General features: G+C 47.0%; 1 protein-coding gene across 40 annotated transcripts in view; it reads right to left on the bottom strand.

Moving 5' to 3' along the window:
• CACNA1C (calcium voltage-gated channel subunit alpha1 C) overlaps nt 1-27,296 on the bottom strand; it is a 735,043-nt gene that overhangs the window by 96,447 nt on the left and 611,300 nt on the right. For 26 of the 40 annotated variants that reach the window (XM_045071752.1, XM_045071757.1, XM_045071751.1 and 23 more), the window contains 10 exons: nt 24,163-24,370; nt 23,116-23,236; nt 21,376-21,490; nt 20,464-20,584; nt 20,044-20,113; nt 12,181-12,313; nt 9,112-9,241; nt 7,852-7,911; nt 2,809-2,915; nt 523-610 (listed from right to left, as the gene is read on the bottom strand). In XM_045071752.1, coding sequence (XP_044927687.1) covers nt 523-610; nt 2,809-2,915; nt 7,852-7,911; nt 9,112-9,241; nt 12,181-12,313; nt 20,044-20,113; nt 20,464-20,584; nt 21,376-21,490; nt 23,116-23,236; nt 24,163-24,370 — 1,153 coding nt within the window. Of the gene's footprint in view, nt 1-522; nt 611-2,808; nt 2,916-7,646; nt 7,707-7,851; nt 7,912-9,111; nt 9,242-12,180; nt 12,314-20,043; nt 20,114-20,463; nt 20,585-21,375; nt 21,491-23,115; nt 23,237-24,162; nt 24,371-27,296 lie in introns of all 40 variants that reach the window. The other 14 variants (XM_045071772.1, XM_045071763.1, XM_045071758.1 and 11 more) reach the window with 1 other exon arrangement.

The following is a 27,296-nucleotide window of genomic DNA, read 5'->3' as shown; positions in this document are numbered from 1 at the left end:
GCAGCCTGATTTCTTTTAGCCAGCCATGAGCCTTTCTGAGGAGGCTGCATGGGCAGCCCTTTGCCACAAGAGGGAAAACTGGACTCAAATAGGCAAAGCACCATCCCAGGTTCACATGATGATGGAATCCAATGGAACTCAAGGTCACCTGTTGGGTTCTAGATGGCTCTAGGGACAAAAGCCCTGCTAGCTGCCCATTTTATAAGGGTAAGAATATGGGGACCTCATTATTATATGAGCCCCTGGGTTTGTGTGTGCCTCTCCTTGTGAAAGTTTTGCTTAGAAGCTCTGATTTTGAATGGCTGCCTGTCCTTGTTCTTTTCTTCCTGAAGTGGTACTTGTGGTACAGGCAGGAGAGTCCAGGCTCAAACACAGCAGCCACTTGCCCCAGCCATTTCTCCTCCCTCCAGTACATCCCCCACCCCTACCCCCCAGTCCCTTGCTTAACTTCCACCAACCATAGCCAGGTAGATTAGATGCTCACTGGTCTGCTGGTTCACCACCCAGGCCCATGCTTCTCACCTTTAGCCCCTTGGCCCTGTTGATGGCCCTCAGGGGCCTGAGGACTCTCAGGACTCGCAAGATCTTCACCACATTGATTGCACTGGACCTGGGAGAGGGAAAACAGGGCAGGGGAGTAAGCTCCTGTTTTGGTGGAGCAGGAAATAATATGGTGGGGGTTGTGTTGACAGTCTGACCGCAGGCCAACCTGAGAAAGTGTAAAGTCTGTTTTGGGGATTTTTTTCATCCTGGGACCATTCGCTACTCCCACCTCTCACACCCAGAAGAGCCTAGAACTTGCTGGTGACCCTGGGACTTCCTGTTGGTGTGTAAATAATATGAAAAGCAATTTACCACGAGTCATTAGCACTATAATGTGCTACTCAGGGGAGATTAAGACAAAAAAAGAGAAAACCCAGCTCTGCCACTTAACAGCCAATTCACTGAGGATGAATTTCCTAACTTTTCTGAACCCTAGTTTTTCATCTATAAGTGGGCCTCATAGGGTTGTTGCAGGGATTAAATGAGGAAACATATCTGCATCACCTAGCAGTGTGCTTGGCACATATGAACTGAGTAAGTGGTAGATTTATTATGATGTCTGATGAAGCCATCATTGAACTTGAAGAAATGCTATATAGATGGAGGAGCTTCAGGCCTTGTTGGCTGGAGCTGATGGGCATAGGAGATATTCTGGTGTTCTCTCCAAACATGTGTCCTAGGTAATTGCCCGTTATATGCATTTACGAAGCCCACTAGTTCATAGCACACTTAGGACTTGAAGGAATGGATTTTACACAGCAGGTTTTGCATAGGTGGATGCTAGGGCCTGGCCAGGACTTCTGGGAGCCTCAGGCTTTTGTTCTTCCCCAGTGGAAATGAGGCACCATGGTGCAATTCTCCCCACAAGCCTCTCAGCAGGAAGCCTATGTGGTTTCTGAAGTTATTCATCAACCCAAACCAGGTGGGGTCTATCCCAACCCTCACACACTACCCTGATTAAGATATCCTCTCAAGCTTTCAGAAAGCCTTATAACCACCATGGGACCTAAAAGATGTATGACACCTCAGCAAGGGCTGATTTCATTCTACGTGAGGTTGGGATAATGTGCTCAAGAGGTATCTGGTAGAAAGATCTGATTTCTCTGGTTCATGGCTCTTTTATTCCAAAGGATTCAAAGGGCATTCCTAGTTATCCCAGTGTCTCAGGGAAGGAGTCTGTTTGCACTGAATTGGAATGGAAGGGATTTTAAGATCAGGCAGGGGAAAGCACAGAATAAAGGCGGGGGTGTTCTTGGTTCAAGGTTAAATAGTAGTTTAGTGGTAATGCTGGGACTAAAATCTAGACCTGCAGGCCTAGGAAGACAGCTGGTATAATATAACAGATGATCACAGAAAGGGGCTTATTCCGTATGCCCTGGTATCCATTCTTTTTAAGCTTGCCATGAAAACACCCTTGGGAAAGAAGACCCTGGACCTCATTCCTCTGCCTTTGTTGTGACCTTGGGCAAGTCTCATGTCCAGAACCTCAGTTTTCCTGTCTATGAAATGACAGTAACAGCCACTGTCCTGCCTTCCTCATAGGCATGTATGTATGTATGTATGTATGTATGTATCTATTTATTTTTGTGAAGACTGTAGAAGATTGTGCACATAAAAATGCTTTGAGGTTGAAGGGCAGGGTTACCTTTAGCCACAGAGAGAACTTGGGAGATGCTAGTAATCAGATCCTTTTAACTGAGCAAGTTGGCAAACTTGGTTGTACACTAAAGTCACCTGGAGAGCTCTAAAAAGAGCTAAAAAGAGCTCTTTTCTGAAACTACTCAGGTGATTCAACTACGCAGCCAAGATTGAGAAATGGTAATTTCCCTGTCTCTTTCTCTTTCCCCCAACAAATTTCTTCTCATCAGGTGCTTTGATGGGAGAGAGAGAGGGAAGGTGGACCGGAAGATCAGAGCTGGTGATGGAAATGGCAGGCCCTTGGAGCTGAGGGTAGCCAAGGGCACTGGGTGTGAGGCAGGAAGGCCCTGGAGACACTCCTTTCATTATAACTGGCCCGGCCCTGCCTGTCATGGCAAGATCCAGATATTTAAACATATTCTTGCTGGATTGACATACTCCCAAGTGTGACACCATTAAGGACGTGTACAAAAAGCCATCATGTTGTACAAGTCAGGGACACCACCCTGTTCCTGTCACAGTCAAGCCGGTGGCCATGCAAGAATGCCCTCCAGAGTCTTGGTCACCCTCCCTGACACCCATTTCCGCTTGTGTGCTCCCATCTGGGGCCGAGGGAGTCCTACTCACTGGATCCCAAAGGAAATGAGGGACACGCTGACCACCAGCAGGTCCAAGATGTTGAAGTAGTTTCGGCAAAAAGAGCCCTTGTGTAGGAAAGCCCCATAAGCAGTCATCTGCAGGGAGGCACAGAGAAACATGAGCATGAGTGGTCCCTGCCCAAGCTCCAGAGAACCCCTGATACCTCCCTCTCCTCCCACAGCATCCCTTGGGCAGAGCAAGCTGAAGAGCAGTGAGAGGACTGGGGGCAGGCAGGACTGCAGAAGAAGAGGCTGGACCAAGGACAGACCAAGGACAGAGTTCTACAAGCATTTATACAAACACCAAACAATCCCCATTGCAGGATGGTTAAATGGGTCCTTCCACCTACTAGGTGACACCTGACTCTTCCATCCTATATTGGGACCTTTCTCAGGTTGGACACTGCCATCCCTCTCTCATTTTCCTCCTCTTTTCCACATTGCACATCTGTGGCTTGGGCCCTCAGGGGTCCTTTGCTGACACTGCCCAGACCAGGCTTCCTTTAGATGCAGACTTCCCAACCTCCTCTCCAAAGTCTATTAACAGGGCCAGCTTCAGACACTAGGCACCTGGGTAAAGGTGGGGCATGCCCAGTAGGGTGACAAACTGTCCTGGTTTTCCCAGGATTTTCCTGGTTTAGCACTGAAAGTCCTGTGTCCTATCCAGGCAACTCTTCAGTCTCAGGCAAACTGGGACAGCTGGTCACCCTAGTGGCCAGTGAGATGTTCTATCAATAACTTTGGCAGTTAGCGTCCCTCCACTTCCCAAGTTTAATTGGTGTTTTATGATCTATGCCACATATTCTAAACTTGGTTCTGTTATCTTGCTTCTAGACTGATGTTCTTTGGGGCCAGAACTGTGTGTTTGGACAGACAATGTGGTACTATGCTTACAAGAATAGGCTCTGGAGCCAGGCTACCTGAGTTTGAATCTCAACCCTGTCATATTTTATTATTTGTATAGCCTGGAGCAAGTTACTCAACTTCTCTGTGTCTCAGTGTCCTCATCTGAGAAAGAGGGTCATGATAATATCTCCTTTATATGTAGGCATCAAATGAGTTATTACAGCTAAAATACTTATACTACCCTGCAAATACTAAGCTTCATGTAAGTGTTAGCTGTCACTATAGAGAACCGAACTTGGGGCCAGATAGATTGGATTTGAATTTTGGATTCTTCCTATATAAGGATATCCAGTTTCCTCAGCTACAAAGTGGACATACTATTCCCTGTCTTTGTGAGGCACACAGAGAAAGACAACGTGAAGGCCCTTTGAAGTCTAAAACGGGAGCCCCTGGTATGGTGATTATTGTTACAGGACTTGGATATTATTACCTCTCTCTGAGCTTAGTATAAAGCCACTGTAGACGTTCAACAAACAACCTTTCCAATTCTGTTGACTTGAATTATGAGCCAGCAGATTTCCAGATTAAGGGTTGTGGAAGGCCAGGGGCCATGAAGCATCAGCCAGAGAAAAATTTGGAGCCTGAGAGAGTAGCTGAGAGACTGAGAGCGGCTCCGCGGTCATCTGGGGTCCAGTTTATCTCTTTGGAATCAGAGCATGCCCAGGGCAGCATGTCCGCAGAGCAATTCAAAAGCAAACACAGGGGGAAATTGGCAAAAATAGCTTCTTGCAACCTAATTCTTTCCATTTATCTCTTGCTGTAGGGGGTCACAGGGGACTGAGGCACCTGTGTTCTGCAACAGTCTCTAGAAGTGGGTATATTATATAAAAGGATACAGGGGAATATAGTTGGAGATTTCTCCTGAAGGTCTACCATCTGGAGGTGCTTGCTGTCCTGTCTCTTGATGAAGATCGAGGACCCCAAAGACTAGAGTTGGGTGGCTCCTACAGTTCACTTAACCAAAGAAACCCTGTGCTTTAGAAGGCCAAGCACCTTCCCAGCCATCACACTTTCAGTTTCAGAAAAGGCACTGAGTCTGACCCCACTTCACTCCTGGCTTGGACATGGTGAGGGCATTACAGAGCACACAGAGCCTTCCACAGGAGGGGCACTCCCTGACTAAATGCACTAGTGGGGCTCACAGTCTGTCTCAAGGCTCAAATGTCTGTCCTTTGCTTTGGGATCCTCTCTGTCAGGGGGCCTAGAATGAGATCAGCACTGTAGAAAGTGTGAGTGTGTGTGTGTGTGTGTGTGCGCACACGCGCATGCACAGGGGACACAAACCCAGGCAGGGCTAGAGGAAGAGTGGTCAGGGTTTTGAGAAACGGGAAGTGGACCTTGAAAAAATGGAGCATGTATTTGAAAATCATCCTAGGCATTTAAGACAATGGAAGAGGCCAGGTTCAGGTGCACAGTGCCAAGTGTCCTTCCTTTACCCTGTTTAGCTGATGGCCACCCATTCAGTTCCTGCTTCCTAAATGTTCTAAGCCATTGCATAGGAAAAGCCTATTGTTGGACTATTTTCAGACTGAGGGAAGAAAAAGTGTGGGCATGAGATCATGGACTCTCTGAGCTGGAAGGACAGGAAAACCCTTCTGTCCAGCCCAAGCAACTCTTCTAGTTACTACATGCATATTGTTAACTGTACTCACTGGGCTTGGTTCACCTCCTCCTTCCTCTATGTGACAGTCATTTGCAGTATGCAGGGCAACCGTCATGGCCTACAAGCCTTTCTTTTTAAGGCCAAACATCCCCAGGTCTTTCAACTGTTTTTGACACTAGGTGCACCTTGGATAATGGGGCCACTGTTGTCTGTGCCATGGTATGAAGCTGAGCCTTTGGGCAAGGCAGAGGGGCCCAGGGAAGGAGGTGTGGGGCAGAAGAGTGGGGGCTGGGGTGTTTATTTAGAAGCATACTAAGACCCAAAGGGAATGGAAGAGGGAGAGGGCCAAAGGAGGGAAGGCTCTTGCCGTGACAATCCTGGCAAAAAGACCTTTCACTTCGGCTCACGGCAACTTGAAGGAAAAATAACACCACTGAAATCCACAAGGTGAGCTCTGTGGAGCAGTCCTGAGAAGTGGGACTCAGAAGATTTTTTTGTCCTGGGAAAGAAATTTTGGTATTTAAGTGCCTACTGGAGTCTGAAGTCCAGGAGAACTCAGCTCACCATGGAAAGGGGTTTTACAAAGTATATCTTAATGTAGCTGGGCAGCTCTTGGCTCCCTCTCCCCATGCCAGGAATCAGGGCCTGGTCAGATCCACTGCCCTTGAGTAGTAGAGAAAACCCAAAGAATACCCTTGATCACTGGAACCAGGGACAGAAACTGGGGTCTGGACATCTCAGGCTTCTGGGGATAAGGTCACAGGGGAGCCACCCCAAACTGACCCACTCAACTCCTACCTGGAAGGGATAGAACTGCCATGTACTTTAAAGGGCTGGGTCATGACTTGGGAGTTGCATTAGGAAAGGAAGGGTCTGTCTGCAGGCTGGCTGTGGCACATGGTCAAGTGTGGACAGTGGCTTACATTGGCCCCAGGAAGTGGGGGAAAGGGAGCCTGGACTCTCCCAGGAAGAAGACTCCAAGCTGAAGCATATGCTTTAGAGCCTACAGCCCTTCTGTTTGGGGTAATGTTAAAATCCGTCATGTTGTTCTGAGAAGAGAAGAAGTGCTGAAATGCACTTTTCCTGGGTCTCAGAACTCACACCCTGAGTCTCAGTTGGAGTGGCTTGGCGATGCTTTGTTTCAGAAGCTCAGAAGTATAGGGACGTCTGGGTAGCTCAGTGGGTTTAAGCCTCTGCCTTCGGCTCAGGTCATGATCTCAGGGTCCTGGGATCAAGCCCCGCATCGGGCTCTCCGCTCAGCAGGAAGCCTGCTTTCCCCTCTCTCTGTGCCTACTTATGATCTCTCTCTCTGTCAAATAAATAAATAAATAAAATCTTAAAAAAAAAAAAAAGAAGAAGCTCAGAAGTATACTGGAAAAATGTAGAAATCATAATAAAATAAATATAAGTATTAATTATAAATTAATGTAATTAATAAAATAAAATTTAGAAAACAATCTCTCTCATCCCAATGCTTTCAGGGGTGGGCTCCACAGATGGGGTAAGTCTGTAACAGTTCCTCAGTCAGGGCTTCAAGCACCTGGGGGTGCCAGCTGCATGTGGGGCCAGGCCTGTGCACTCTCAAGACTGGGGGTGGGACCTAGGTGCTCCAGTTTCTTTTAACTCTTGGTTCTCACTCCCCTGTGTTTAGCTCTTCACCACAATTCTCCCCCTTCCATGCTTAGGGCAAGGGGTATCGGAACAAAGCTCTTTGGCAGGAATCCAAGGAGTTAGACGTAATCTACAGTCATCTGTTGAACACTCTCATTGGAAGGCTGGCTCCAAATCTTTCCTCAGGCCCATGGTTACTATCACACAGACCAAACTTCAACCTAGCCCTTGTGTCTGCCCCTAGTACTGAAGAAGGTGTCGACAATGGCTGTCCAAAGTGGCCTTCCATGCCCAACTCTTGGAATTTGTGCAGCATTTCTTCTGGGCAGGAGGAGGGAAGGGGGTTCTAAGCAGGGGTCAGTCAGTCATCAATGGCCCACAGATGGGATGTGTGTGCGTGTGCATATGTGTGTGTGTGTGCGTGTGTGTGTATGTAGGGGGGCATTGTGGACTGGCACAGTGCCAGAGTTGGTGACAGGACAGTATCAATGTTGACACTGTGAACCATCTGCTTCTTCCAGGCTGAGAGGAAGCACAGCACGGGGGGTGGGTTTCTTTGGGCATAGCACAAAGCAAAAGGCTTTAATTCTTCCAATCTCAGTCTTGAGAGTTAAAAATAGAGTGAAGAAAACAAAGGAGAAAAGAGACATGCAGACAGAACAGAGACAGAGAAAGCGACAGAGAGTGTATTGCTCAGATTGCATTACCTTAAGGATAATTTCTAATGTAAAGATACTAGTGAAGACATAGTCTGCATTGCCTAGGATCTGAAAAATAAGCAGAATTGGATTAGTGGCTCTGAGAGTGAAGTTGGCACCAACAGAAGCATGTGTGTGTTAGCGACAGACAGCAGCAGAGAGCTAGTGCTGGCTCCTGGAGGATGGGGAGAGGAGAGAGAGATTAGGGCTTTACCTTCAGAGCAATTTCAATGGTGAAAATGGTAGTGAAAACAATGTCAAAATAAAACAGAATCTGCAAAACAAAAAGAAACAGGATGGGAATGGGGTGCAAAGGGAGAGAAGTGGGTGGGAAGGAGAGGTCAGCTCCAGAAGCATACTACAGGTCACATGAGCTTTTCCATGTGGAGACAGATGGAAGCAAGTTAGGAGATGAGGAACATATACAGAGCATTGGATCCTGAAGCGGGGATGGCCTCAGGCAGCTTGGTGGCTTCAGATGAAGTCCCCAGACACTGGAGGGGAGCTTCCAGGGCAGGACTCGGCTGGTCCTGGGTCTGGGCAGCATTTGGTTGGATGTTTTTTTCATTAATCCAATTCACTTACAAACTCCAATCAGACCACTGGGATGTGTGTCAAAAGGACAGAGAGCGGGGTTTGCTTTTTATTGCAGGAAAATGCAAAATGCTTAAGTCACACTGGTGTGACTCAGCTAGCTTCTCATGTTGGTGAAAATCCTGGTGTTGGGTTCTTTGGGGCAGGGAAGGGAGAATCCTCCAGCTGAGGACTGCCCAGGCTTCGGGCAGGCTACATGGTTTCATCCTCTATTATATCTCAGGTGATGCATCAGAGTGAGGGCCAACAGCTTTCTAAGAAAACTCTGGACCAAGTAGGCAGTAGGACCACCGAGTGGTTTGGCATGGGTATTGCTTTAGGTTGGTGGACTCCTCTCTTCATGCCTACCTGGCTGGGATTTGACACAGTTTTGAGGCTTTGAGATGAAATAGCTCTTACTCTAGCCTTCAATATTGTTCACCAGAGCCTTGGATTGGTCTCCAAATTTAGTTTTCTACTCTACACAAGGTCATTGGAGCTTTCTTTTATATAAGGTCAGCCTCACCAGTGGCACCTACTTGACAATGCTCCCCTCCCCAGTGGCTGACTGGTCAGAGTTTATTGGGAACAAGGCAGGAAGTCAGCAGCTCCTTTTTTTTTTTTTTTTTTAAACTAAGTATGTAAGGAATCAGAGCCTTTAGGGAAACATCCACAGGGCAACGAGAGTCCTGAAATTTGCCCATCAGGCCAGCTGGAGGCATTTGGGTACATGTTCTCTTATATTTGTTTCTGATGGTTTCTACCAAAGCCCTAATCTCTTAAAAGAATGTTTATTGTGCATCTGAATATAATATTGGGCTCCTGATTGAGGTCAGTCATAGTGTGGGCCTAGTCCCACTCCCGGGAGGAAGGGGTGCAGGGGACAACAGGGAATGCATACATGGTTCCTGAAGGAGGTGTGCTGGACGGGGTCCTCAGCCGCCAGGGAAATGCTGCTGAGCAGAATGAAGAAGAGGATCAGGTTGGTGAAGATCGTGTCATTGACAATGCGGTGACACTGGAGGCGAAATCTGTGTGGGGAGGAGAGGACAGAAGCACGTCAGGTAGGCCAGGGAAGGAACTCCCGGGTCTCTGGAGCTCAATGCTCCTTTGCTTGGCTTGGGAAAGGTGCTTGTTAGTTGGGTGGTGGGCCCTTCATCTGAGGTCTTACTGCTGCTGGGTAATGACAACCACATCCCACCCCAACTCCGCGCCCCCACTGTGAAGCACATCTGCACAGAATTTTGCAGTTCCAAAGCACTTTCACAGGCAGTTAGCTTTTGACATTTTGGAGGGTTACGTCTGAGAACTTTGGGAATCCCCAAATTTTCATCAACTTCTGTGACATTAACAACTGGCTCTTTGGGTGGTGGGGGAGGACTTTTTTTTCCCCCACTATTAAAAAAAATCATTTCATAAGATCTTCATATTTTTATGTATAGGGAATGAGCCACCCGGAGACGGGGATGGTAAGAGGCCAGCTCAGCCTGCACTCTGACTAGGCAATTTGCTACTGTGTAATAGCTTCAGGGCATGCAATTCAATTCCACACCTCAGAGTAATTACAAAGAACTATGTGCATGGACCTCTGGGCACTCATTGACAGTGTCACAAATGCTAGATCCTTGAATGCCAAGTGCGTCTTGTGTACTCTTGCATACTGGCAGCTTGGGAATGGGATATGGGTGTTATTATCTTCATTTTACAGATAAAAACACTGAAACCCGAGAAAGATAGGCTGGCCCAGAAAGACAGATTGTAGTGTTTGTGTGTGTGTTGGGAGGGGGAGGGTTCAGGGCTTGAATCCATGCTTTCAGACTTCTGCTCACAGCACTTTGGTGGACTAAATGTTCTGAGAGACCCTAGTGCTGCATAAGCAGCAAATCCTGGAAAGGCTGAACCCTTTGAGGCATTTCTGGCTTCATCAGAGATAAGAGGTCTGCAATGATTATCCTTTTCAAACAGATAAACAAACCCACTGAGCCAGGGTCTGTGTGAGAGGTAGCCAGGAAAGGCAGAGCTGCCTGAGGATAGATACCAGTAGCAACACTGCTGTCAGGAAACTGCATTCCAAGCCAGACTTGAGGTGAGTCACAGAAACCTGGGACTCTCAGGCTGAGCCAATACCCTTAAGAAACATCTGGAAGGAAGTTTCCTAATCTTAATTTAGGTCCACAGGAATCTCACCAACTAAGATGATGTATTGAGGTCATAATCAACGATTTAGTGCATAAGAGGATGAGCCACTGAGATGGGAAATCAGAAGAAACTACAAACGAATGATTTAGAACCCTCTCTGAGAGACTGTGTATATTGGACGCATCAGATAGAGAACGTAGAACAACTGTATATTGAATATTTGACAGGATAAAGGACTTGAACAAAAAGATGGTAACTCAACAAGGGGTGTATTAGATATAGACAGATGGAGCTGGAAAATCAAGAAGTAAATGGAAATGTTTGAAATGAAAAAAGAATAAAGTCGATATAAAAACTGGCTTAAACAGTAACACAGACAAAGTTGAAGACAGGGTGAAGAAACTGGAAGGTATATCTGAAGAAACTACCCCAAACACCAAAAGAGATAGAGATGAAAGATTTGCAAGACACATTAAGAGACAGGAGGACAGAATGAGAAGACCTAACATATGGCCAATTTCGTCAGAAGGAAAGAATAAAGAGATTATGGCTGCAACTTTTCAAGAATTAGAAATTCTTATTCTGATTTTTAATGTTGTTTGAGAACTGGAGAAAAATATAAATCCATAATGCTAAATCTTTGATTATGACCTCAATACATCATCTTAGTTGGTGAGATTCCTTTGGACCTAAATTAAGATTGGGAAACTTTCTTCCAGATGCTTCTTAAGGGTGTTGGCTCAGCCTAAGAGTCCCCGGTTTCTGTGACCCACCTGGTTTCCAAACTGAGCAGGACAAAGAGAAAAAAATCCATATTTAGACACATGATAGTAAGTCTAAACACCAAGGCAGCAGAAAATGTTCAGAGCAGCTAGAGATAAAGGACAGATTACCTACAAAGCAATGATAGAAAGAATGATATGGTGTAATAATATATTTAACACACTGTGAGACAAATTCTATCGACCCAAAATTATGTACGTAACAAAACTATTTTCTAAGGACAGAAATGAAAACAATTAGAGATAAACAGAAGCCAAATGACTTTACCATCATGGAACACTAGGGGCTCCTAAAAATATGTGCTTAGGATGAAAGAAAATGATTGCAGAAAGAGGATCTGAGATGTATGAAAAAATGGTGAATAACTAAAATAGCAAGTTGTATGTACATCCAAATCTACATTGTCGATAGAATAATAATGATAATGATGACAATGTCTAACTTGTTACATTAAAAATAGGACTAAAAGGGGCGCCTGGGTGGCTCAGCGGGTTAAAGCCTCTGCCTTCGGCTCAGGTCGTGATCCCAGGGTTCTGGGATTGAGCCCCGCATCGGGCTCTCTGCTTGTCGGGGAGCCTGCTTCCCCTCCTCTCTCTCTGCCTGCCTCTTTGCCTACTTGTGATTTCTGTCTGTCAAATAAATAAATTTAAAAAAAAATAGGACTAAAATACTAAACAACAACAACATTTAAATTAGGAGGGCTGAGGGGAGTTAAAATAGTATAAGCTCCTTCTATTTTGCAAGAGGAGGTCCAGGATACTGCTGAACCTTAAACTTTGTTAAGTTAAATAGACTTGGTAAATTACCAAGGGTAATCACCAAAAGACTACAAATAGAGTTTACATGTGTCAAGAAATGGAGGGAAAAACAGACATAGGTCTTCTGATTTGGAATACAGGGTGCTTTTCCCCAAATCAGCACCTGTTGACACAAGTTGTGGGGAGTTGGGAGAGTCCCAGGCTCCACTAGAGGTCGGAGGATACTGGCATCTGCTGAGCATGTGGCATGAAGGGAGTGGAGTCCCACCTTCCCCACCATTCTTGCGCACCTGTTGTTGGGGCTGAAGATGAAAAATGCACTGGCTTCTGGCATGGGCACTGCCTTTTCCTTCAGGTGCAGCTCCGAGAGTGGGCGGGGGCGGGGGCCCACAGGCATCTCAGGCTCCTCCTCATCCTCTTCTCCTGCAAGAAAAAAAGCACAATTCTAATTAAAAATAGAGCATCCCTAATTAAAAATAGAGCATGCACTACTGGGTATTTACCCCAAAGATACAGATTTCATGAAAAGAAGGGCCATCTGTACCCCAATGTTTATAGCAGCAATGGCCACGGTCGCCAAACTGTGGAAAGAACCAAGATGCCCTTCAATGGATGAATGGATAAGGAAGATGTGGTCCATATATACACTGTGGAGTATTATGCCTCCATCAGAAAGGATGAACACCCAACTTTTGTAGCAACATGGATGGGACTGGAAGAGATTATGCTGAGTGAAATAAGTCAAGCAGAGAGAGTCAATTATTATATGGTTTCACTTATTTGTGGAGTATAACAAATAACATGGAGGACATAGGGAGATGGAGAGGAGAAGTGAGTTGAGGGAAATTGGAAGGGGAGGTGAATTATGAGAGATGATGGACTTTGAAAAACAACCTGAGGGTTTTGACGGGGCAGGGGGTGGGAGGTTGGGGGAGCCAGGTGGTGGGTATTAAGGAGGGCACGTATTGCATGGAGCACTGGGTGTGGTGCAAAAACAATGAATTCTGTTACACTGAAAAGAAAAAAAAAAAAAAAGAAAAAAAGCACCAGTCTAAATAACTCTACTATGCCCACGAGCTTGTACTGCTGTGTTGCCTACTTCCAGATACCTTCCTACTGACCAGAATCAAGACACCATTTGCGTCTCTGAAAATGAGGGGTATCAACTAAGACACTCAGCTCTCTCCCTGTGAGTGCTGGAATCTTTGTTAGACTTTTCTGGCAGCACATGACAAAGGGGGTTGTAAGGAGGGTGACTAGTTCAATCTCGGTTTGCCAAGGATTGTCCTAGTTTCCAAAGTGAAATTCCCACAGCCCAGGAGGCTTTTCAGTCGGATTTGGATGGTTGGTCATCCTAGATGTAAGGTCCTAGGAAAGGTGGGGGCACATGGGTGACTCAGTGGGTTAAAGCCTCTCCCTTTGGCTCAGGTCATGATCTCAGGGTCCTGGGATTGAGCCCAGCAGGGGCTCCTCTGCTCAGCAGGGAGCCTCCCCCCGCCCCATCCCTCACCTGTCTCTCTGCCTACTTGTGATCTCTCTCTCTCTGTGTCAAATAAATAAATAAATAAATAATCTTAAAAAAAAAAGTGCTAGGAAAGCTGATCAGGTAAGACTAGGACATTGCCAGGTGTCTTGCCTGTCTAGGCTGCATGTAAGGCTCAGCTGAATTGCAAGCAGCCCTATCCTTAAAGGTTCTAGGAGTTTAAATTTAACACTCCCATTCCTGAAAAATACCAAAAAATTATGCACTTTAGGGATAATAGAGCAATGATGCTGAACACAAGAGGCCCTTCATTCAAAATTCTAGGCATCAGCACCAGTTAAAGAAGCACCTTTGTTTTCCAGGCTAGTGGTCATGTTTACTGTGGACCAAAAGCAAATGGCTTACTCCTTTGCTTGCAAGGTCACTGCCCATGGTAGGAAACGACTACATATCCTGTTCTGACCAAATGCATTTAAAAATGTCTAGTAAGGGAATGGGAGTAAAAGCATGGGTTCTCTAGCCAATGCCTTGACCCAAATCTTGGCTCTGTTTCTTTCTGGCATTTAGTTTCTCTGTGTCTCAGTTTCCCTGAGACACAGAGAATGGGAAAACAGCACATACATACCTCAGAGTGGCTCTTGGCACATAACATGTTCTATATAAAAGTTAGCTCTTGTTATGATCTCTGCCCACAGGAAAGACTCTTAGTTTGTAAAGTAGTGTTTAGCGTCTTTTTCGGTCCGACCTCTGCCTGCTGTTCTTCCCTGACAGGCTTTCTACTCTTGCCATGAGCCTGTTTTCTGAAGGCTCATGGTGGTGGGTTGAATAATGTCCCCCACAAGTTCATGCCTAGCTGGAACCTCAGAATGTGACCTAACTTTGGAAAGAGTGTCTTTGCAGAGGTATTGTCATGATGAAGTCATACTGGAGTTGGGTGGGCCCTAAACCCAAGGACTGCTGTCCTTATAAGGAGACACAGAGACATACACGTGGAGAAAGAGGCAGAGACAGGGATGATGAGGCTGACAGGCAAGGAGGGCCAAGGACGGCTGTCCACCAGCAGAGACACAGAGAGGTGAGAGAGGATTCTCCCCAGAACCAGTCAACATCTGATTTCAGACTTGTAAGCTCCAGAACCATGAGAAAATAAATGTTTGCTGTTTGAAGCCCTCAAGTTCATGGTTATTTGTTATGAAAACTCCAGGAAATGGATACACTCGCCATGTGCTTTCGCCTTTCCTTTCCTCATGCTGTCTCCTTATTTGGACTGCCCTCATCTCCCTCTCTGCAGAGCTAGAAGGACTGCCATGTCAGACAGCATCATTCACCTGGCTCTCCTGAGTACCTGGGTTCTCCAGAATGACCTGCCTGCAATTCTGGGGCCCCGTTGGCCTCCTGCATGCACTCGCACTTAGGACCCAATAGCCAGCATACCTGATTTTACATGTATCTCTTTATGTGCTGAGAGAGACAGTATAGAGAGAGACACTTGTCCAGCGTGTAGCCGCCCTTGGCTTTTGATGATGATTACATGTTCACACCAACATTTGCTTTATAAGGAAGAGGACTTTACAAAAGAAGAAGGAGACTCGGTTGTTGGAAAGATAGTTACGGAAGTTTATCTTACAGAGCAGCCACATCTCCTCATGCTCTCTCCTCTTCTGGTTAAAATGAAGTCAGGTGGAACAGAGAAGAAAAGATACCTGGCACAGAGCATGGTTTGTTCTCAAGCAAGAAGCATTTAGGGGCCCAAGGCTTTTTTGGAGGACCAGCAGAATATAGGCATAAATCAGTCCCCCCACCCCACCCTGGAGTAATTAGAGTTGACCAGCAAAGCAGTTAATATTTTTAGCAGCAGAGAGACATGAGATGAAGAACTGTATTGGGCCAAGGGTTGAAGCTTTCCAGCCACACCTTGGTAGGTAAAAGAGATGCGGAGTCTCCCAGTAAAGCAAAATAAATAAAACTGGAGTTGGCCTAAATTGCAATATTTACAAATGAAATTTCATTGAGAAGTCTCTTCAATTCCTGCCCAACTATTTGTATTCTTTTCAGCTGTGCTCTAAATTAACAACTTTCTTATTCATGATAACAATGCTTTTTTATTCATGATAATTTGGTAACAGGTAATTTAATGTTTGCTTTAATCATTCATGTCTAAAGAAAAACATATTTACTAGCTTTGTGGATTTCCGAGTTCCTGGTGAAAAGTTTTGCTTTCATCTGCAGTAGCCTGCCCTGCTGATTATGAAGCTCGGTCCTGATTCCTATTGCAAGGGAGAAGCAAGCCAGTAGGTTCAGACACATACCAGCTGAATTCCAGGCATAGTGTTTAGAAGGAAACCACGTCTAAAGGACAAGCCCAAATTTGTAAAGGGCCAGAAATCTGACAGCTGTGATGCTTTGCATGTATTATGTATAAGGACGGAGTTGGCAGAGTAGGAAAAAAGTAAGATCAAGTTCTGTTTTGGGGGTTGGGAACCTAACCACCTACACTCCAGCGCTGGATGCCGGTGGACTCCCTTAGGGATCCGTTCTCGGAGGTGTGGAGAAGCGCACTGTGGAGTTGCTGTGGCTTTCATGAGGGCAGGTGCCCGTGTTCAAAAGTAAAACCCCCTATGTAGTTGGTCGCCTCACTTTTGGTCCTCAGTGATCCTTGCCACCCGACCCCCCCTACCCCCCCCCCCCCCCTCACTTGATACTCATTTTCGTCCCTGTGATTTTGCTCTCAGCCAATTCAGATAAAAATATTACTAACACCTAGCGCCTACAGCATACTGAACACAAAGCTGTGGTTCTTGCCCTGGAGGGACCTACAGTGTTGAGTGTGGCCCAGAGTTCCCTGGCATGATTGGCAAGGCCACGCCCCCGGAAGCGAGCTCTGTGGATAGCGTCCAGAGACGGAAGCCTGAGGTTGCACCTGTTGCTGCACTGGGCCTGTTCTCTGCTGGCTCAGCTCCAAAACCTTATCTACCCCCATTACTTACTTTCTCTCGCTGACTTCTAGGTGGTTAGCAAGTCCTGCCAAATGCGTCCCAAGTTCTGCCCGTTCTCTGTATCTACAGCACCAAAACAGAGTTTTGGCCCAAGTGGCCACTGCCTCTCACGGGACTGCTACTAATGCCCTCACTGCTTTCCGTTTTACTCTTGGCCATCTACTGCCTTGTTTTCATGCTGCACAGTCTACTAAAGATAATTCAGACATGAGATCTTATCTTCCTCTGCCTGAGAACCTCGGGTGAGTCTCCATGGCACCAACTAAGATGGGAACTTCTCAGGTGGCCTCAGAGACCCTGCCCTACTGGCTCCTGCCTGTCTCACCCCACCATCATTCCCCTTCGTTCTCTTTGCTCCATGCATGGTGGTCTCTTTGGATTCATCCACAGACCATTCTGCCCAAGAGATTCTGCATTTGCGAGCCCTCCACCTAGAAAGCACTTTCTTCTGATTTCCATACATCTAGGCCCTCTGCCTCATCCGGAATGTTGCCTCCTTCAGGAGGTCTTCTCTGACCACACAGCCAAAGCAGCCTCATGCCACTGAGGAACTTGTTCACATAGCCCTTGGCTTCGTTATCTCCGGACTGCTCACTGCTCCCTCATGACCTTTTTGTTGGCCTCCTTTATTGCTCACTATCTGTCTCCCCAGAAGACACTGTCTCCCCACTGTAAGCTCCAGGAGAGCAGTGACCTTCCCTGTCTTGCCCGCAGGTGTATTCCTGGCACTTGCCACAGTGCCTGGCCCACAGTAGGTGTCTCATTAGTAGTTATTAAGTGAATGAATACCTCCATGGTTTCTTCCAGCTCCCTGTCTATGACAATAGTATGGTCTCTCCCCTTCCCCCAAAACAAAGCCCAGCCCAGCCCAGCCCACTCTTGTCCATGCAGGCTGGCTGTCTCTCCCCCCACAACTGCCCACCTCATGGCTTTGCTCTTATTCAAACCCCTTGAAGCAGCTGGAGCCTTCCCAAAGCATCGGGAAGAACAGAGACTCCCTGTGCATTCTCTGGTGTCATTCACTTTTCTTTTTCAAGCGTCTTTATTAATTTTTAGTCTGCAAACACACATCTGTATGTTTCCTCTAATAAATGACTCGATTAAATAAAAGCACAGTCTTGGCACCCTTGGTAGGTAAGCAGATATTTCTAAAATTTAATGTATGCTAAGCAGGGAGACTCAAACCAACTGTTGAACTTTGGAGATTCCGCAGGGAGGGAAGGACTGACAAGCCACTGCTGGCCGGTTGGTACGTTGTGCAAATCAGAAACAGGCCCCTCCATGGGGTGTTTCATTGAGGGCAAGGGTCCTGGCTAGGGGACTGCAGGTTGGAGTTCATGCCCACTCAATCACATCCGCATTCACCTTTGGGTGCAACCTGGACAAGCAAGAACAACAACCTGGCCGGGGCGGGGGTGGGGAAGGGCACGGGCATGGGCGCAGGGAGAGGAGGAAGCCGGAGGGAGATGTGGGGGCAGGAGGAGTCGTGAGAGTATTCTCTGGCCCTGCACCTCCCCATCCCGGGAGTTTGGCTGTACGTGGGCCAGGTACGATGTCCACAAGCACTGCCTCCCAAAGGCATCTGGGTTAAGTGGGCACAGGAGAGGCCAGAGGCCCAAAGGCCACAAAGCAGAAGGGGCAGGGTTGGGAGGACAATGGCAGATCAGGTTCTTTGCCTTTTCTGGTTCAGAAGAGAGAGGAACAGCTGGGAATGAAATATTGACCAGAACAGAGACAGCAGGCCAAGTGATCCTGGGAGGGATTCTTGGGGACTTCTGCTGCATCTGGAATTAGGGTCCAGGAGGTGCCCTGCAGAGGCAGGAGAAGGGGGAGCCGGGAAGCAGAGACTGGTCCCTTGGAGGAAGGGAGGACATGGGGAACCACCAACTTTAAGAGGACACCACCCTTGGGTGAAAAAATGAAAAGCAGAGACAGTGAACAAATGGGGAGCTGTTGGGGCTGGTCTTCAAGGCCTGAGTGTGGTGGTGGGCTGAGGCACGACAACCTCGACTACCTATGAACCAGAGGTCTCAATACAGGTGTGTGAGATGCCTGGGACCAAGAGAAACCTTGGAGGGGGTGGGTCTGCAGGAGGCTGGAGAAGGGTGGTCACATGACAAGGGAAGGGACACTCAAAAAACCTACAGGATCCTGACAAATCAGCAGAATGTGGGAAGAACTTTTCAGTCTAAAAGCAAAACCATTCCAAGAATCCTCAAAGCTGGGTCAACAAAGGCACTTTTTCTGCGGTGGCTAATATGTTGACAATGTCCTCGTTATTTTTTTCCCCTGACCTGCTTCCCTTTCTTTCAAAGGGCAACAAAGAAGAGAAAAGGCACCAGTATATTTAGAATGATGGAACTGGAGACTATGGTCGCAGGTGTAGCTGCCCCACCGCCAGGGAGAAGGAACAGGCCTGGGCTGCCTAGGAGCTGGGCACACATGGGAAAGTGCCCTCAAATCCATGCTGTCCCCCTGTGCTGTGTGCGGGGGCACCAGGCCAGTTAGGGCTAGCACCACCTGGGGCCCAGGGGGATTCCTTTCATTACTATCTTTCTTTCTCAATTTGGAAAATACACACACAAGTCGAGAGACTTGTGCAGTGAGCCTCCCTACCCAGCTTCAACAGGAGCTGCTGGAGTATATTTTTAAGCAACTTCTAAATATTTTAGAGTCTATCCATATATACATCTACATGTATAGGCTAGAACTACAATAACACCACTACAATAACAAAATAAACAAAAACTACCTCAAATCATTAGTTTTCAGTCCCTATTCAATTTCCCCCTGGCTTATCTCCAAAATGTCATTTCAGAGTTAATTTGATGATTCAGGATCAAGACAGGATTCCCCATTGACTTTGGCCAACATGTCTAGTCCTTGAAATCCTGTAAGAATTTCCACCCAATAGAGCTTTCAGGCTTCGGACACCCTTCCTGCTCTTCCTTTGGTCCAATTCGCAGCAAAACAAATCCTCCTTCCCAGGAGGCAGGAGGTAAGTGAGGGGGAAATGATCGCAGCCAGCCTGCTTCCCAAGGGAAACAAAGATGGCTGCCTGAGTCCTTGCACACAAGGAGGACAGATGGAGGGCGGCCTGAGGACCTCTGATAGTAAGCCCTCTCAGAGGAGACTGCCTTCCAACTTAGGTATCAGAAGATGAGAAGGCTGAGTTGTGAAGAATTCTTTTTATAATAAATGAAAGCATTTTATGAAGCAACCAGGGGGGATATGTGTGGTGGTACTGTCCTTGTACTCAGCACTGCCCCACCCCCAACCCCAGTAAGGATAAGACAGTCAGGATTTACTATTATTATTAAGTAAGTGTAATGCTGCAACTTGCAAATTATATAAGTTAATGATTTTACGGCATAGGATATAATAAAACCTTAAATGTCTATAGAATCCACCTTCCAAAGGACGTAAAAGACTGCTCAAACACAATTTATTTAATGTTATGTCGTTATTATGAGGAAGCCAGGAGCAAAGTTCCCCTCTGGATGATAGTTGGTAATGCCTAACTACAGAGGCAGAAGACATTTCGTCGTGCAAGGTACCTGGAGACGGAACCTGGAACCACCCGTCCCTAACACATGGCTACTTCCATACGGCTTTAGAATCTAGATCTCTATCCCCAACCTCCCAACCTCAGGGTTAGGCAGTGGGATTGGTACCTGTATTTTCTGGGTTGGGGTAGGGACTCTTATCCTCATTTTCATTGGGCTGGAGGTCATCCATGTTGATCTAAGCAACCAAACGAGAGAAGCAGGAAGAATCTAGTTAGATACATTCCCCAGTTAGAGAGGCTGAGAGAGGCCTTGAAATTGCATTATAGTCAATGACTAAGCTGTTGACTCAAAAATAGGTCCTTGTTATCTTGTGTATATCCTTAAAGACATCAACAGAAGGCTGGGATTCACCCAGCCGGCCTTCTCTTCACATTGCTAGCCCTCCTGTGCCACCCACATGGGTTTTCTTTCATTGAATCCCTTTCCTTCTTTCCTCCTTCCGTTCCAAGTGTGCCTTGCCTGGGACTGTGCCCTCCCTCCCCCAGCAATGGGCCTCCCAGATCCTGGAAGGAGATGGCTTCTGACCTTGGTGGTGGGTGGGGACTCTCCATCAGCAGTAATAGATTTCAGTTCAATTTTCTCCTCCTTGGTCTCTTCCACTGCTGGCTTCTCCACCACCTCTTGTTTCTTCTCTGGGCTGGCAGTCCTGGCCGGTCAGCAGGAGGAAAAATTAAATGTTTACTGAATGATAGGAAACATGAAGAAATAAACTACCCCGTGGTCTGCTGGGGACTGGTGGGAACAGGTTCCCTGGGCTTACATGCATCTTCCTTCACCTGGGGCATATGGTACATGCCACTCAATCCCAGATGCCACTGGGCCGGGCCCACAATGCTTGGCCTGGCCACACATTGCTCTGTCTGGTACTCAGTTGGCCTCTTTCAGCTTCTTAGCTGCTACAAGTCCTTGTCTGAATCAGAGGAAGTTTCTGGATCTGATTCAGGATTGGTTTCTGGGAAACTCTGCTCAGTATCTAGCAGATGTATGGCTGATGAAGTCCCATTTAGACAATGACAGAAGACAATGCAGGGTCTTATCTTGCTTTCTGAACGCCGGAGATGAGTTATCAAATAGTGAAAAGGAGTCACCCAGCTGGAACAGCATTTCCCTTCTGAGTGGCTGCCTTCCTCCTCTCTGCGCCCTTCACTCCCTCCACCTCTCATGACCTCCCTTCTCAAGAGCACCCTCCAGCTTCTTAGACAGGTGAGGAAATCCAACACCTTCACAGACACTGTAACTCATGACGGTCCCTACTTCAGAGCCATGCCTAGGTATTAGCAGAGAGGACCAACTTTCTGTGGGCAGCCCCATACCCGGTGTCTTCTAGGAGTTTTGGCCAACAGAGGCCAGTGCCCAAGCCTCTTGCTACCACTAATGGGAGTGGCAATCAGAACTGGGACCCTGGGGCCCCAGGGCTGGGTAAGCTTAGAGGGTTACCTGGCCAGCTTCTTTCTCTCCTTCTCTTCTTCCTCCTCCTTTTGGGCAGACGTGAGGCTCTCAGCATCCGCCAGGTTGTCCACAGCAATGGCCAAGAACACATTCAGTAGGATATCTGTTTGTGTCCATTCTTAAAGAAAATGACCCTTGGCCTTGGGGTTTCTGATGGGCTCAGGGGGCAGGGAGGGTGCAGGACATGCAGTGGTTGAGTGCTCCACAGAGTGAGCTCAGTGGTGACTCACCCCGAGGGTACCCAGCCCAGTGGCATCCCTCCTCCGCCCCTCTCCCTCCCCATTACCCTCCTAGTGACCAGGAGATTTCCAAGGGGTCGAGAGCAGGCTAGCTTGCAGGCTGGAATGGGCAGCCAGTTAGGTAGTGAGTCTGCCTTGCTCTTTAATTGCCAGGTTTCCTTATTGGTTTCCCTACTGAGGTGGCTGGCTGTAATTGACATAATAAACCGCATTGTCTCTCGCAGAATGCAGAATGCTCTTAGGAGCGGTTCATGAAAACCGGGCACTGAGGAGGTGCCTGATCTCTCTGCCAACTCTTCATGTGAGCCTGTGCATACAAAGGCCTTTGGAGCGTCCAGCCGGAGCCAGCTGAATCCCAGGAACTCCGAATTGAAGTGGTTATTGGCCCTTTTCTTCTCACCGCCCCACTCCCCACCCCCACCTTGAAGAGAAACACTGTGGCTTGGAGAAGCAGAATCAAAAAAGCGTAGTTGCATGGGCCCTTAATGTTCATTAAGTCTAACCTCCACCCCCAGGCTCCCAGACAGCCACACCATTTCCCATACCAGGAGGCCACAACCCGCAGGGGTGAAGGGCTTGTCCAATGGTGCCAGCGTACACCCGCCCCCGGCCCCCCACCACGGCAGCAGGGGCTTCGCAACCATCATCCCATTAAACCTCACCGGGACATGTTAAGCAGTAGGCCCTGATATTTCATCACCCATTTTACAGACACTGAGACAGAGAGCCTTTAGTTTGCTGAGGTCACCCAGCTGGTAAAAGGTAAGGCCGTTCTGTTGGCAGCAATGCCCGAGCTTTTAGCACTTGATTTAAGCCTTGATTTAAACCGGAATCTTGGGCCAGAGCTGCCTCTACTTTACCATCTCCTCTGCACACAACCCTCATGGGGTTAGATTGCCTGTGGCTGGAGACCCCAGAAACCTGCCCATGGCCTGGATCTGCAAGCACTTGTCAGGTCTGCCTGGTGAAGCCTGTCTGGCTCCGCCTGGAAGATAGTCCTGGAGAGCAGCTTCAGAGGGAGGGACACTGAGCAGAAAACAGGGAGGAGAGATGAAGGTCATTTCAAGGATGACGGCTCAGGTCCCCTGGACGGCACTTCTTACTTCCAGCAGCCATAGGCCAAGTGTGTTCACCCTGGAATCTATGTGAGCAGCTGTCCGTACACAACACCAGGGGGCATTGTTCACCCATGCCTCCTGGAGTCGGGCAACACTACAGCCCAAACTGGTTTGGGAAGATGAACTTACATCCCCACCTATACCAAAGCTCCAGGCTTCCACCAAGACCCTCCTCCACGGCTAAGGTGGTTCTGGAAAGGGACACATTTTCTCCCCAGAGCACACCTTTCCCCTGCTTGCCTGGGGGCCCTGTGGGCGGGCAGCCACACTTTTCAGCCCCGAGTCAGGACCTGGGCACCTGTATTTGGCATCGTGCTGCAGGCTGAGGGAGGGTGGGGCAGCAGGGGCGGGGAGGCAGGAGCAAAGGATACAGTTTCCACAGATGAAGAGGATGATGAAGTAAATACAGACTAACATCCCTGGAAAAGAGGGGCCGCCATAAGCCATGATCCCATCATACATCACCGAATTCCAGTCCTCCCCGGTCAGGATCTGAATGACACATTCCCACCAATAAGGGACACAGCGTTAGACCAACAGCAAACCCCAAAACTCCCCTACCCTGCCCCACTATGTTAACAAAATTGTCTAAAATCTCTTTTCCACCTCTTTCCCTCCTCTTGGCCCCCAGTTCTCCTCCCAGGGGCTCTGAGCTAAGCACCTGGGCAACTTTGAGTCCACCCTCAGACAAAGTGCACGGGCTCTGGCACGATATTATTTGAGAAGGGACTGGAAAGGCTTCCTGGTCAAAGTATCTTCTAATCGACTGCACAAGATGGCCACTATTAGCCTTTCCTCTGGGCCCTTGCACAAACATGAATGTTTTCACTGAGAGAGTACTGTGCTGTTCCAGCTTTCCCCAGCGTTACTCATTTGGGTGCCATCTTTAAGATTTGGGCTACACCCACATATTTTTCTTGTAAATCAATCTACTTTGAAACTTCAACAAGTGCTACTTTAGCTTTACCCGACACCAATATATCTATGAAATGACAAATTTGATGGGCTAGTTACATTTTTTTCCTGGTGACAAGCATGGTGTGTAAAAAGACAGAGCTTCATCATCTTCCCCTCCCCCAACAAGCACAGTCTCCTTTCCTCTGTTTGTACTTTGGGTGTTCATGTAGAATTTATTTGAATAAAGGGTTCCATGTTTAAACAAGAGTTTTTAAACTACTCAATTATATTTTTTCCCCCAGTGGTCCATCCAACAGTGGGATTCCATGGGGGACTGAGGGTAGGGGGGACTACAGAAAAAACTCAAGACTCTCCTGGGCATGGACCTTCCATGGCTGATCTAGGCTGGCTTTGGTTGCCCAGTACAAGGTGAAAGTTCCCACCACTTTTTCTCCCCCACAACCCAACCCCACCACTCAACAACCCTCCCACTCATTATCCCAGCAGAGAAGGGTCCATACCTGAAACACGGTGAGAAGGGACTGGGGAAAGTTATCAAATGTGCTCCTCCGGGTCTGCATTTCATCAAAGTTGAACTTTCCTCCAAAGAGCTGCATCCCCAGGAGGGAGAAGATGATGATGAAGAGGAAGAGGAGCAGCAGCAGAGAGGCAATGGAGCGTACAGAATTCAGCAAGGATGCCACCAGGTTGCTTAAGGAGTTCCAGTACCTGAGGACCAGCATGGGGGAGATTAGTGTCCTTTTTTCTGTGCTTTCTTTAACATCACTCCTCACTCATACACCCACTAGAAATTTCAAGATAAATTACAACTCTTTCTTTTCCCCTTTCATTGGGGGTAGCTGCGGTGGTGTGGATTGGACTGGTAAGCTCACAATTAGAGTGTGGAGCTAGTCATTGCAAGGTCCCAGATCAGTAATATGCAATGGTGAGTGGATGGAGCTCTGAAGTCAGAAGCCTGAGTTTCATCCTAGTTCTGTCGGTTGCTAAATGTTAATTGCACTTGGGCAAGTCACTTCCCTTCTGTTTGCCTCTGAGAAAACAAAGATAACAGTAGCAAATACTTCACTAGGTTATTGGGAAGATTACAGGAGACCAAAAAAAAAAAAAAAAAAGGCAGCCCACCCAGCAACAAAATTAAGAATAAACAAGTGGGATTACATCAAATTAAAAAGCTTGCAGTCAGCAAAAGAAATCATCAGCAAAGTGAAAAGACAACCTGTGGAACAGGAAAAGATATTTGCAAGCCATATACCCAATAACAGACTGATATCCAAATATAGAAAGTAGTCAGACAGGGGCGCCTGGGTGGCTCAGTGGGTTAAGCCTTCAGCTCAGGTCATGGTCTCAGCGTCCTGGGATCGAGTCCCACATCGGGCTCCCTGCTCAGCAGGGAGCCTGCTTCCCTCTCTCTCTCTCTGCCTGCTTGTCTGCCTACTTGTGATCTCTATCTGTCAAATAAATAAGTAAAATCTTTAAAAAAAAAAAGTAGTCAGACAACTCAACAGCAAAAACAAAACAAAACAATAACCAAAAACCAAAACCCCAAATAATCCAATTCAAAAATCTGGCACAGGGGTGCCTGGGTGGCTCAGTCGTTTGGGTATCTAACTTTTGACTTCAGCTTAGGTCCTGAGATTCAGCCCTGCATTGGGCTCCACACTCAATGTGGAGTCTGCTTATCCCTCTCTTGGGTGCGTGTGTTCTCTCTCTCAAATCAATCAATCAATCAATCTTTAAAAGTAAGTGTTTAAAAAAATTTGGTACAGGACCTGAATGGACATTTTTCTAAAGAAGATATATATGAAACGGTGCTCAATATCACTAGTCATTAGGGAAATGCAAATAAAAAGCACAGTAAGGTGACAATACAAGAGATAACAAGTGTTGGAGAAAGGAGAAGCCTGGTGCGCTGTTGGTGGGATTGTCAATTGGTGCAGCCACTATGGAAAATAGCATAGAGGTTCCTCAAAAAGTTAAAAATCAACTACCATATGATCCAGTGATTCCAATTCTGGGAATATATCCAAGGGAAACAAAAACACTGACTCAAAAAGATATCTGCTCTCCCCATGTTCTTCACAGCATTATTTATAAGAGCCAACCCAAGTGTCTATCAAAGGGTGAATGGACAAAGAACTTGTGGCATATATAATACACACAGACACACACAGTCACACACACAGACACACACACACACACACACACTCCCTGGAATATTATTCATCCATAAAAAATGAGGAAATCCTACCATTTATGACAACATAGATGGACCTTGAGGACATTATGCTAAAAGAAATAAGTCAGACAGAGAAAGACAAATACCATAAGATTTCACTTATATGTGGAATCTAAAAACAAAAACAAAAACAAAAACAAAACACTGCACTCATGGAGAAAGAGATCAGATTTGTGGTTGCCAGAGGTAGGGGGTGAGAGGAGGGAGAATTGGATGAGAGGGTCAAAGATACGAACTTGGAGTTATAAGATAAATAGGTCATGATGATGTAATGTACACTGTGACAACTATGGTTAACTCTGCTCTATGATATTAACAGAGTAGATTCTAAGAGTTCTTATCAAAAGGAAGGATTTTTTTTCCTTTTCTTTTTTTGTATTTATTTAAGACAATGGATGTTAACTGAACCTATTGTGGCAATCATTTCATAATAAATGTAAATCAAACCATCATGCTGCATGCCTTAAGTTTATAGTGATGTGTGGCCAATTATTTCTCAATAAAACTGGAAAAAATATAATTACCACTCTTTAAAAAATCCCCTAGTATAGAGCCTGGCACACAGTTGATAAAGGTTAGTAATTACTGTTATCACTATTGGTCTTTAGACAGAAAAACACATTACCATCCCCCCCCCCCCCCAGAATGCTATTCTCAGCCCAGGCAGCAGCTGGTCACCCAGGGGAAACAGAGGTTTCAAGGCTCAGTGAGGTTTCCCAGATTTACCCTGCTGTCCAAAGAAATTTTTTTTTTTTTTTTTTTTTTATAAAGCCTCTCTTCTGGAGATTCTGATTCAAATGTTGTAGTTTGGGGCCCAGAAATCTGTATTTTTAACAAGCGTCCCAGATGATTCTGACAAGCAGGCAAGTCTGGGAAATCCTGGATTACAGGAAACCCATTCCACCCTCAGGGTGGGAGTCTGTGGGGCCTTCCTGGGGCAGAGATGGGTCCTTGGTGGGGCGCCTTGGAGAGGAGGCCCCCAGTCCTGATAGTCGCAGACCTCTCTCCACTGCCAACACAGAGGTTCTCCATTGTAGCCTGGGGAAAATGCCTTCCTCTTGGAAAGAGGAGGAGGCGTGGGCTGCTCACGGCTGCGGGATGTGGCTGGGGTTAGTCAGGGTGAGGAAATGCACCATAGCAAAAGGAACACAGCCTCCAGCTGGAGCAGGTGAGACAACAGAGAACTCTTACTTCCTTAGCTCCACCTTTGGCCTGCCTGCCTTGCAGGCCATGAGCTTGATTTCCTCCACTTCAGGCATTCCCAGCTTACTGCCAGTATATACAGGGGATTGTTTTTGCTGCTCAAAAGGGTAACATGCAAACCACTCCTATTCTAGCCTCCCAGCTGCCCCCTGCCTGAACCTCCGTACTTCTCTCCAGAGAATGGTTGTATATTAG

Source organism: Mustela putorius, unplaced genomic scaffold (assembly GCF_011764305.1).
Source record: "Mustela putorius furo isolate JIRA1106 unplaced genomic scaffold, ASM1176430v1.1 tig00003988_pilon_pilon_pilon, whole genome shotgun sequence".
Taxonomy (NCBI): Eukaryota; Metazoa; Chordata; class Mammalia; order Carnivora; family Mustelidae; genus Mustela; species Mustela putorius.
This window is presented reverse-complemented; position numbering and strand designations above follow the sequence as displayed.